Genomic DNA, 12521 nt, shown 5'->3' on the forward strand with positions numbered 1-12521 from the left:
GTGGGTCCGCGCAAACGCGTAAATATCCAGGTTCGTGTTGGTGAATACGTACACACATTTATTCGCAGCGCCGCAGGAAAACTCGGCCGTATGCGTCTGGCAACGGTCTCTGTATGGAAACGACTCCCCCAGGGGTGGCTATATTAAAATTCCTGAAACTTTTTAATCTTTCCGGGGCGCAGTTAAATATTAATAACGAAATCTCGCACAGGGCAACGTGTTCCTCGTCGCCGAGGGACACGTCGACCGCTGCTCGTTATACTTGTGACGACCTCGCGAGACCATATCGACATCACGCTCGTTCCTACCTTTGCTGTCCGTTTATTTTTCACGTACACGTACGTGTTGGCGAGTATTCACAGACTTTGCCAAGTAAAATGTTGTTAACCGGCAGCCAGAAGGAAGCCGGCAGGGCGTAAAAGAACCTGACGTTAACTACGCCGTCGTGTATTATAAATATCATAAGTTAGAATCTGCGCGACATTAAAGTAGAATGAGAAGAAAGAAAGAGACATTGTAGAGTCAGGTGCTTAGCATATAAATTAAAAAATTTATTTCTAAATATCTATACTTAAGAAAAATAACGGCTGCGATCTATTGCAAGCTTCTGAATCCACAAGTCGGCGTGATTCTACGAAATCTGCAAAATTCTAATATCCACGAAGTTCGAGAATTCTGCAGAAATAATTTTTAAGAGCTCTGACTTTTAAAAAAGTTTAAACAGCCTTAGAAATCTATATGATTTAATTAGTCCCATTTAATTTTAAGTCGAAAGGTCATAATTATAAAAATCTGTCTGTTGCCAAGTTCTTACACCAACATTCTTGAACGGTCCATTTAAAAATTCATCAAAATCTTATTTGGAAGAAAGATTTGACCAATCCATTAAATCCTCAGAGATGTATTTTTTACCCCCATGTACGACTGACTGTCAAGTACGTAGCCTCACGCAATCATCTTCACTATGATTCTTTAACCCTAAAAATAAAATTATGAAGTATCTATTGTCATTGGAACAGGGAACGTCAAATGCTCAAACAGCGACCAAATATTAGGACGAAAAAATTAATCTGTCCAAAATCCGCTTAATATTCGATCGAAGAACACTAACGGTGTTCCATAATATACAACAAGTTTGATTATTTTCTGCGAAGTTTAAGATTAAATTTAAAATTGTCGAAGCTTAGGTGGCTCGAATAACTCAAGCTTGCTATATGTTTGCTGGTGAATACGCGTTTTAAGACGGCGGAAAAATGATATTTGAGAGGTTTGCCGTTCGTATTTGTCTATACGTCGGTGGTGGTGGCAACCGCAAGGTGCAGTTATACGTATTAGTTGGCGCGCGTTACGGCGAAGGGTGGTTAAGAGTGAAGAGCGAAGGAGCAAAAGGAGGCGAGAGAGAAAAGCGGGGCCAGAGCTTACTTAGCCGCCATTTAAACCCAAAAGCGAGCTTTGGTTCTCCCACTGAGACCAAGCTGCGATATTAACAGCCTAACGCTGTACCGGATTGCCTAAAATACACGGTCCGTGCCGGAAGTATCGAGTTCTAGGTAGACGTTGCTACCGTCGTTTCTATAGCGAGCTGGTCTCCACGTAATGAATGTATATACATATGTGTTAATTGAAACGCGGTTTAACTGCACGCCTTCCACCTAAGTCTATCTCTCTAGTGAATAGTTACGTGGGGCTATTGCAGTCTTATTGCTTCCATTGCACACAGACCTTTTATGTCAAAGTAGCGATAAAGAGCATTTAGCAGACACATTTAGACGATATGATTTCGTGTATATGCAATTATATCGTGAAAAATTTCTATTGTTATAATATCGTTAAAATATACTTAATATTCGTAAGAAAAGTAAAAGTTTTCTCAGTGTAAAAACTTTCAAATCCACGTAGGCAAGATCGCACATTGGCTATAGCTTATTAAAAAGCAATTCGAATGAAACTGCGGACTACTCTCCGGGGAACCACCAAGGGAAACAATAAAGTTCCTTCTTAACATTTTACGCTTTGTTAAATCGTTTTATACGACACGCGTAACATCGCTAGATTGTCCTTACGATTAAAGCGGTTATTCTTTTGAATGGAATATAAGTTTTTAAAAGAATACCTGCGAAACTTTCATATTTTTTATATTTTCAGAACCAAACGGACGCGATAAAGATAACAAAATGCGAAAAATAAGTTTCGATTCTCTTACTGTAAATATCAAAATTCAACATAATATCGTAGTCTCGTAAGACGCGAAGAGAATATCCGCATAAATGTTTGCTTACTGTCAAACGACTTATCTCAGAATGCAAGAATTCTTGCGTTACCTCGTTTAAGCAAACGACGAAGTTATCACCCTATCTTAAAACAGGATCTATAGAAGATATGGCGTATTTTATGTTAAAATTTCTACTGAATCTCAACGTAGGCGAGAAGAGAATATTATTGTTATTTGTAGTAGCGTTGAGAAAACAGTTGATAATATTTTATGCAACACAGTTCAGACATGTATTCCTCTTTAGAATACATATATTTCTTAATTAGCTTAATGTAGCTTAACGTGCTTCTCATTAATATTTATGACCGTATTACACATTTTTTCGTCTCCAATTCTAAATTACATTACTTGTTGAAAAAGGGGCTATAACCACGTTTAATGTAACATCGTTATAATAAATTCTACATCTTCTAAAATAATAAATGTAAACCTTGGTCAAAGTATGTTCGGATAAAATAATATGGTAATTAACCTATCTAGAATAACTGTTTATTTATTTATCCAAGCGATTGTGCATCTGCACATTTGCACACCATATACATATATACATCGCCATAAAATAATTTCCTACTAGAAGTAGTAATAAGAAAGGCGTCTTGCAATTGTGACATAAACAAAACAAGCTTCCGTACAAACATAGAAAAAAAAAAAAGAAAATTGGGGAAAAAACAAAGCAGAATTTTTTCATCCGGGACTTTGTTTTCGTTGACTTTGATAGTTAAAACGAAAATATTTGCAGCCAATTTTTTCAAAAACAAATCGTATCAAAAAAATATTATTCTACGGTTCTACATTTTTCCCGCATAGAACTTCCATTCGCTTGCCGTTTGTACTATCAATTACGAGACACGCTGCATGTTACAATGTAAGAAGATTTGTTGAACGCGATACGTATTTGCATACGTTTTAATCGTATCAGAATAAATACAAATCTCTTAAATTTCATATTTTTATACTAATTTCTATTTAAAATTAAAAAATCCAAAAAAGAACTAACAAAGAACTAATACGACGAATATCGTAAATTGAGTATTTTCGTTAACCGTGCGTTGATTGCAAAAATATAACTAATTCGAAGTGACTTCGACTGATCAAACGATAGATAAAACGAATTGCACAAGTATATGACTATTAATTATAACTGTGACAAATTTTTCATTTAAACGGATGTGTCTTTAACTTTCTCGGCGGTATGATAACAAGCACGAAGATAACAACCGTGACACGAACATAAAACGATATTCAAGGAAACGATACGCAACGATAAACGACAATGTAGCGTTTCTCAAAGCTCGTTCTCGTCCCGTACTTTCGCTACTCCATTCTTTTCGCAAACTTTTCCTCCTCTAATTTACAATCCTGTCCACTATGGCTCGCGATTCCTCGTTATCATCCATTTTCCAGTCACGTTCGCACGCTTATTTGCTCGTGTATACATTCTCCGGCTTCGCGTATATATCCTTTTAACGTGTACGTTACGTACACAAACGAGTACGGGTAAAATCTGAAGAAACCCCTCCGGGTTAAAAACTCAAATGTCATTGTCTGCATTGTGGCAGTCGGAGAGTTTTTCAGCGGAGTGTAACTGCGACGTTTGAAAAGTAGAAGTTTTAGAAATGCAGCGGCGTGTTGGTGTGGCTAACAAGCGGCTGTTATTCATATGTGCTAGTTCCGCTATCCTTGCACGGATACGAGGATTCTTCAGGGCAATTAGAGAGGTTCTAACAGCAGCTTAGAAACAAAGACTATAGAGGAAGAATTAACGTGAGAATCCTAAGTGATACTTTACGCAACACATATTTCTAAATAATCTTCCGAACCCTGTTGTTAAAAACTAGTGAATCATTAATGCGGAATATCATAACTCGTACTAGTTAGATCAGTGAAATTTTACCTTCATTCGTTCAACTGCACTATCTATCGTCGTTTCAATTTTCCAGACACGTTGAAATATTTGAAATTCCTCGTACTCGTTTTTTATGTTTAACGTTAACGTTATTACCACGCTGACTCTTACGAAACAACGATCGGATATTTTAAATTAAACGAAGAAGAACAAAGACAAAAGAATGATAAAACTTGGCGTCTTCTCCGTTGGTTCGAAATGATGGATAGGGTATTTCGATTAAGGGTGGCAGAATTCTCGACAACCGATTTTGCGAAGGTGTCGAGCGACGGACCGATCGACAGCCACAGGGAGAGCATACAATTAATCTGAAGTGTTTGCCATACACCGTGAGCTGGATAAGAAAAGCGTTTCTGGCGCAGGCCGGTCAAGAAAGAGTGTGCAACGCGGGAACGGAAGAAAAAGAAACCGGAGGTGGAAGGTGCATAGAAAGAGGGTAAGGCGGTCGTGGGGCCGACAAGGGGTTGGTAGCATGCAGGGGTGGAAACACGACGGTTAGAGGGACGAGGAGGTGGGGGACACGAGGACGGCGCGGGAAAACAAAATGAAAGAGGAAAACCGCTGGCAATTTTTCACTAGCTTTTTAAAGCGCGGCTTAGGTACTCGTGGAGAGAGTTTGAATCGATTTTACCGGAGGGCCCCATTTTTCTGCCGTCTCCTTGTGGCAAGCGACGCGAACTGTACCTACTACTTCCAGCTGTTTCGCCGCCGAAACGCGAATGTCACCCTAAGTTCGGATTTCACATCGAGGTCCACGATCTCGGAACTTACCGCCGGATTTTCCTGTCAAACGAATGCTTCCCGGAGATACACGGGGATTTCGGAGATTAAGAGTACCACCAAATGTCAGGGTTTAAACGAGCACTATTTTTGGGTTTTTTTTTTCCTTCCTTTTTTTCCCCGCTACCCTCTCTTTTTGACGGTGGAACGCTGCGCGTATGAAAAGCCCCATTCCACGATCGAACACGGGTATCCGGAGATATAGGTGCATTATTCGAGATTAGGTTTTTTTTTTTTAATTCTCTTAAAGCTTCTCGCTGGTCTTTTTTTTTTTTTTGTTATTTTTCCCCTTCCTTGTCAAGTTTCGTTCGTTCTATCGGATTCGTGCGATATACGATTATCTCGAACATTTCGCTTCACTTTGGCAAATTGATTTGAAAATGTCAATTTTGTTTTTGTCTTTGCGAAGAGTCGAAATGCAATTTAATGTGTCGACAATGTTGTCGAAAGTTCTCACCTGTTTTCATAGTTTTCAGACGTGTCAGTGGGAACACTACGCGTCGGAGGGTAAAATGATAATTCCTCGCGCTCCTCTTATAATCCTACAAATATTTTTGTAATCGATGTTATACAATTATAAACGGCGTATGTAAATTGTATCGTGAATTGTAAACGGCGCAAATGAATTTTAGATCATCATCATCGTAGATAACTATGTTGTGGTAATTAAGTTCATAATACGAACGTCTCAAGGAACTATTTCTTTGAGATCGTTGATCGTATCAGTTGCAAATCGTTAATAATCGGCAATTAGATTTTCTATTTTGCATTGATCCATCTCTGATTCTTCGCTTTAATTGGCGCATTTATTGCCTAATTGGAAGCAATAGTTGTTCCATATTTGCCCGTTATTTATATAGTATTTCATTATGTAACAGAAATTCATAATAAATAATTCTCTCCTAATCTCAACAAATCCACAAGAGAATATATCATCTGTCAAAAAAGTAACGAACTTCCCAGACAATGATACTGTACATATAATTGCACGATGCACCCCAACTGACCGCGGAATAATTTGGAGTTTCTGTGAATCGAGAAAAAGTGAAACTACGTTGTTCCATAAATCTCGTTATAAGTCCGAGAGTGTAAACAAATAATAATAATAATAAAAAAATAGAGGGTATAAGAAAATCGTTATTACGGTGCAATGTGCATAGTAAAAACACGTAATTCATTGCGAAATATTCAATGCAGGCTAGGCTCGATGACACAAAACCGTGATCTCGCTGCTGATGGAGATTTTTTTTATGCGTGAATTCGATCAATATGCGCCTGTCATTTCGATGTTAAAATATCAGCAAATGGTTAATATCATTTACGGCTCAGGCATGGAATTCCATGCGGCGGCGAAATATAATATTTCATGCAGGCACGATAACAAAATACTATACACACTTTGGCGAATGTGATTTCACGACTGAAAGCGCAGTGAATATTTAAACAACCACGTGCGTACGAGGAAAAAAATATATCTCACGTTGCGATGTTAAATTAAAAATACGCGTGACATCGACGCTTGCACGAATTTATGATTTACATATGGAACCGCATACGATTCGTACTGTCCTTTTTCTTCTTTTCTCTCCTCCTCTCTTTCCATTCGTTTTTGCTATTAGACATTGAAAACCGTGCATATTCGACCAATAACCCCGCATCGTATTTTTTAAACGTACAAACGTCAATGCATAACGATCGTTAAAGAGGAAATAGATCGGCGAAATCTGCGCGATTGATAAAACGAAATATTCAGATCTTCCTTCTCTTTCCCATACTTCAAACAGAATTTGCTCAATTTAGCTGCAACTGTTGGTCCTTTCTCTTAGAATCAACAGAAGAGGACAATACAATTGTCAACAATAGAGTTGATTGTACACTGCACAAAGTTATCCAGGAATATTGACACATTTCGAGTATACTATAGAATGTATCCATCCTGAAAATACCTACTGTTACAATCTTCCTTCCACTTGGTCTCATCTTTACTTTATATCGATAATGTAGCAACTACATGCAGAAATTGAAACAAATCTACCTTTCTATGAAAAGAATTTTTGGCACAAACTGACTTTTAAAGATTAGCAAAATATCGAATATTGGTATTAAATATCGATAACGTAAATGTAACCTTTTTGTATTTAAATATCGCTTTAATTTCAAATTAAAATAAAACCGTGATTTAATGGTAATTAAAGAAACACAAGATTAGAAATTGTTGCTTCTTTTCTCGAGTTAAAGTAGACGTTTCAGACATTATCATCCTTCTTCTTTTATCGTGTGACTATAATTCCTAATGACAAACTCACTGTCAGGTAATAAAACAATTAATAATTAATAAAATAATTACACGTATTATTCTATGTACATATTATGCGCGACAGCCGTAATATATGATAATGTAAGTATCTGTACACTGGACAAAAATAAAAACAATGCAAGATTTGGCTGTATAAAATGTTTCTGAACCGCAGCACGGCTAGTTATTGTTGCATGCACGTAAGATCAGCGTTCACATTATATCGCTATATTATCACTCGTATACTACGAAGAGAACGGTAAGTCGTCTTTAATGAGGGAGATTAAGAGGACTTACGAGATTTCGCCGAAAGGAGCGAAGGCTTCCCTCAAGGTCTGCGTCTCGATCTCTGGGCTCAGATCTCCTACGAATATGTGATAATGTTCTGAAAAAGATATACATGAAATCGTTAAAAAGAATTCTTTGAAAAGAAGCGTAACGATAAAAATGGTTGAAAATATAGTAATAATATGAATAGTCGGAGTAACATTTATTTTATAATTCTATATAAATCCTTGTTACTTTTCAAGATATATTTTATATATTTTATTTAATATCGCAACTGTCAAATTGCACAAATAGAATTTAGCAGCCAAATGTAAAACAAATAGGAACAAAACTTATGATTTATTTAAGCTTCGTCAGTCAACCTTATTCATTCTATGAATTCGTAAACGTAATCTTTCCATTCCACGATATATTGCTATTTCGTCAACAATAAAAATTTTATCGATCGTTAGACGATAATACAAATTCGGATTGTGGCAATTCAAAGCAAACATACAAAATTCTTCACAATTGACTTATTCACTGGAACAACGACGTACACAGCGTGTACACCTTTATCCTTGCGTTTCATGGAAAATTGGATGAATTTGTGGCCCGATAAAACCACGACGGTTCGCGATAGTCGGAATTAATTCACGGTCGGGATATTCGGCAGCTGGCAAACAATTTTAAATTAGAAAATCAGAAGCAAAGTATTGTTTAGTCTTTAAATATTCGAGCCAGTCTTTGCGTTATAGAGCCGGCGGAACAGCGGGCGAGCACAAAATTGGACGCGAGGGTAAACATGCTTTCATTGTTTCTATTAAAATTGCAGGAGTAATTTAACGGCGGCTAGTCCCGCTATATACATTAGATAAAATCCCGTGTATTCTAATAATGCGCCCGACTGTTCTTACTTTGTTATGCAAACTCGCTAAAGAACGCCGGGAAACACCGACCCCGCTATGTATCTCAACAAGAAAATTCAATTGGAAGCGGAATCACGGTGGAAAGTCAACGTCTAGATTGCGTCGTGTAAAAATAACGGGATACCGAAAATATCTTTCCATCAAAGCTTTAAGGGCTGTTTACCTTGTGGAACGGCGGTGTTTGTTAAGCAAACCGAAAATACCAAGAATAATATTTAAGACGCAGCACTCGATCGAAAGTTACATATTTTTAAAGAACTTTTTGATATTTGAAAGTATACAGGGAGCAATGGAAAATAAAATAAAATAATAAAAACAAGACTGAATTTCTGTTGATGTACTGAGTAATTATAATGTTTCAGAAATCGACTTAATGTGTTTATAAAAATATTATGTAAAATATTCGCTGTTAAATATTAGTCAACATTTCGTCTTCGTATAATTCTCTTCTTTAAATTTTGTTGCCAGAGAATATTACAAGAGCAAATTTTGAGTAAAATGAAGAAATCACAAGGAAGTTGCACGTCGTATTAATATCGGTGGTTAAGTATTAATCACGTATTAATGTCACATGTCGTTTTATTGGTTTGAACGTCTTCAAAATGATAGAGATGTTATTAAAGATGATGTTTGAAGTGGAAAAACTCCAAACACAAAGTAGTCGTAATTTTCTTGATTTTATCTATTTGCTTTCGACAAACGTTACAACAATTCTCGTTGAATTGTAATTAAGAGCTTGTTTCGTTAGTTTTATAGTAGGTCAAATATTTTGTAATTGAATACTGGATGTGTTAAAAAATAATTAACCAATTATTCTATTTTCATTGAAAATGCTTAGAAAATAATTGTTACAACCAACTTCGTTATTCTGTAAGTTTCACACTTCGTTCATGCCCCATAAAATACTTTTTATCCGAAAATGAAAACTGTTAATATCGATAAATAGAGTAAAAAAAAAAAAGACAATAGTTTTCCAATTTCGAATCGAGCAGACATTCGGATTATATTTATACAACTGAAAAAACAACGAATATGCTTATTCGAATAAATGGGAATCTGACGACAAACATCATAAAAAGAGAAGCGAATAAACTAATACGCCGCGTGGTGAAAGATCGCACAGGTTTTCGAATAATTCTACCTCTCTTGATTAATCGGAACACTGTTGTAAACGAGCAATTAATATCATACGCAAACACGTTCCTTTAACCGAATTTACCAACAGCAAGTATAACATTGATTTTCAAATAAGCTCGATGTCGATGATACTGATAGGTTTCGATAGGATGAGTTCGTACGAGTTGCGGCGACGAATAAAATTATAATAATCCACAACGTTAAATATTAAATTAGGTGACAGTGGCCATCAAACGGTACCCGTAAACGGCAATACAAATAACGATCGAGGCCATACGCGATACCCGGTGAACGGGAATACATTATCGACAACAAAATTCGAAGAGAAGCTGGCACAACAGGCCAGCGCGATGTAGCACTCTGTGGTGAAGTGTACACGCATATTAAAGACGATCATGCTCAACGCTGACTCAGACGAGATTGAAAACTGCACCGTTCGACGAGTTATGGGAATCTTTAATGTGAAGCTATGGAAATTTTGTAAGGCAATAAATAATATTTGCGCCACCAAGCAGGAAAGACGCAGTAAAACCGTCGATTTAGTACAGCGGCCCGGTTGTTCCGAGTTCGCTGAATATGCATTTTGCCGCCGCGAAATCTGGTTCGTTTACTCTATCCCTAATTGCTCCACTTTGCTCCACAGTTTTAAGGTACATTCCCCGTTTCTACTATTGACGTGCCCGGTTTGTTGACCCCATTTGCATTTTTTTCCCCGCCGTGGTCGCCTATTCGCAGGCCTTTACCGAACGGTACAACTTCAACTTACGAATTTGAATTCGATCAAAAAGCAACTCGATCATCCGGTTGGTTAGCTCGATTCGATTCTGTCGTTTCGTAGAGAACGAGAGAGAGAGAGAGAGAGAGAGAGAGAGAGAGAGCCCTTTGCGGTTAAATTGGCTATCGATCTGCATACGTGATAGGACAGACGGACAGATGGACGATCCTAAGGTCCGTACAGCCAAGACGATCTTTCCTTCTGTTCCTTAGGATGAACGCTCCATGATCGAAAATGGAAAAATGGTCTGGATAAACATTTTCTTCTAGCCAATATCCTCTCTGCCGTTGTCCCTTCTGTTACTCGCTACCTTCTACTCATTTCATCACCTCCCGCGGGTTATTCGGCAACGGGTAGGTCAGGATGAGTAGTCGAAAATCGAGTTACAGCTATAGGAGCTACCTGGTCCGGACGTCAGTTACTACGAACCGAGTATTTCGCCAGAGGAAAGTATAGAGGGCCAAGGTAGGCGTTGGGAGCGTTGGAAACGGAGGGTGGTCTGATTACAATCGGTTTGATGGTCTATCCTCACTGGTTGGAGGTTCCGGTGGGCACACACAGTGGCCCATTCTCGTGAATTAGCCCGAACCTCGTCATCTTCCCCTCCGCGTTCCACTGCCGACACCATCACATCGCACTGGGATCTTCGGACTATTAGGAAATCAGCAGGAAATTGACAAAACTTTATTTTGCCGACGGCTTCGTTTCCAGCCTCGTGCTTCAAATTTGATAGCGCCAACACGTTTTTCATACTCTTCGACTGTTCAAAATATTGTTTCTTTGATAGACTCGTATATTCGAATTAATTTTATGATTCCGAAAGGCCTGCGTCTTTTTTTTTTTTTTTTTTTTGAAACTAATGTTTGGTAAGGATAGAAGAAGAAGTGATTTTACAGAATCGAACGAGTCGAAAATATAGCGTAAAATGTTTTCATGCGTACAGATATATGTAGATTAGGTATATAGCATCTGTTAAAGGTTGGTATCATATTAACAAAGAAATTTATTATAATTAGATTTGAATTTATGCGTCGTGTAATAATAAAATTTATTCACTGTGTTGTTTACAAATTGCCAAGGGTTGCTCCACTTTTCGTTATTGATGCACGAAACATTTCCCCCCGCGCATAAATCATTTTCGTATACAAATGATCTTCGTTGAACATTCTTCACCAGATTCTCAGACAGAGAGTTTCTAGACAAGATATCCACTAAATTATTACTCGAAACGTAACAGCTTCTATTCTAGCAGTCTACCGCGTTCGTGTCTATATCACTTTCTGATATGGTTCAGTCATGTCGACACGGAAATAAATGGAAGAACGGAGGACGGAGATAAAATATAGCGACGTGCGTTTTCAACGATATCTCGTACTATTTATTGTCATATTTATATGAAGAGACCTGCACTAAGGTGGATATAGAACCACATCGGAACGTTATTGAATTTTCTATTAGCTGTCTGCCTGTATAAAAATTTATTGTGAACATTAGCCTCAAACGCGATCGGCATAGGCAACAGAAGTTTGCCTCTTTCAGAAGAGAAATCCAATGAAATACAATTTTTAACAGCTTCTAATATTACCAATATCTTTGAAATAATTTCTGCAAACGAACATTCCATCTTTCTCATAGAAATTTATTCTTCGATATCCAGTTTCAAATCTCTCAAGATAAAATCTGAAATATGTGCGCCTCGATTAGCATTCACGTTGCCTTAGCAATGTAGAAAGTGTAGAAACCTCTCTACTTTCAATTCAGTTGTTACATGTTTAATAAAAATTTACGTTACACATATACACAGTAAACAAATTACAGACGCTTGTGCAAATTGGTATTTCGATGATGTTTCGATATTTCATTTTTAACTTAATCACCGCAACCAAATACAAATGCTATCGTTCTGGCTTCGACATTTTATACAAACACACGATGAAAACGCTAAAACGGCTCTTTCAATTGTTTAAACGCAGCAGTGTTAGTCTTATCAGTTAAAAAAAAAAAAAATTATTGCAGCGAGGGCAAAACTCGGACGGAAGCAGTGACATTTGACAGTTAGCTGGTCAGAAAAAATTCGACGTCGGCATCAAAAGTCACGACACACCTACCTATTCGGGGTCGTTTAAGCGGGAAACTGGATTTTCAATAAAGCAGCGGCA

The 12521-nt window shown here is 37.5% G+C and overlaps 1 protein-coding gene across 10 annotated transcripts in view; it reads right to left on the reverse strand.

The window, feature by feature from the left end:
• Positions 1–12521, reverse strand: part of LOC139987909 (uncharacterized) — a 586680-nt gene that overhangs the window by 132446 nt on the left and 441713 nt on the right. For all 10 annotated transcript variants that reach the window (XR_011799964.1, XR_011799965.1, XR_011799963.1 and 7 more), the window contains one exon: positions 7552–7639. Coding sequence is in view for 3 of the 10 variants with exons in the window: in XM_072004726.1 (XP_071860827.1) it covers positions 7552–7639 (88 nt within the window). In the remaining 7 variants the exon portion in view is untranslated. The remainder of the gene's footprint in view (positions 1–7551; positions 7640–12521) is intronic.

The sequence above is a fragment of the Bombus fervidus genome, chromosome 6 (assembly GCF_041682495.2).
Source record: "Bombus fervidus isolate BK054 chromosome 6, iyBomFerv1, whole genome shotgun sequence".
In the NCBI taxonomy this organism is placed as follows: Eukaryota; Metazoa; Arthropoda; class Insecta; order Hymenoptera; family Apidae; genus Bombus; species Bombus fervidus.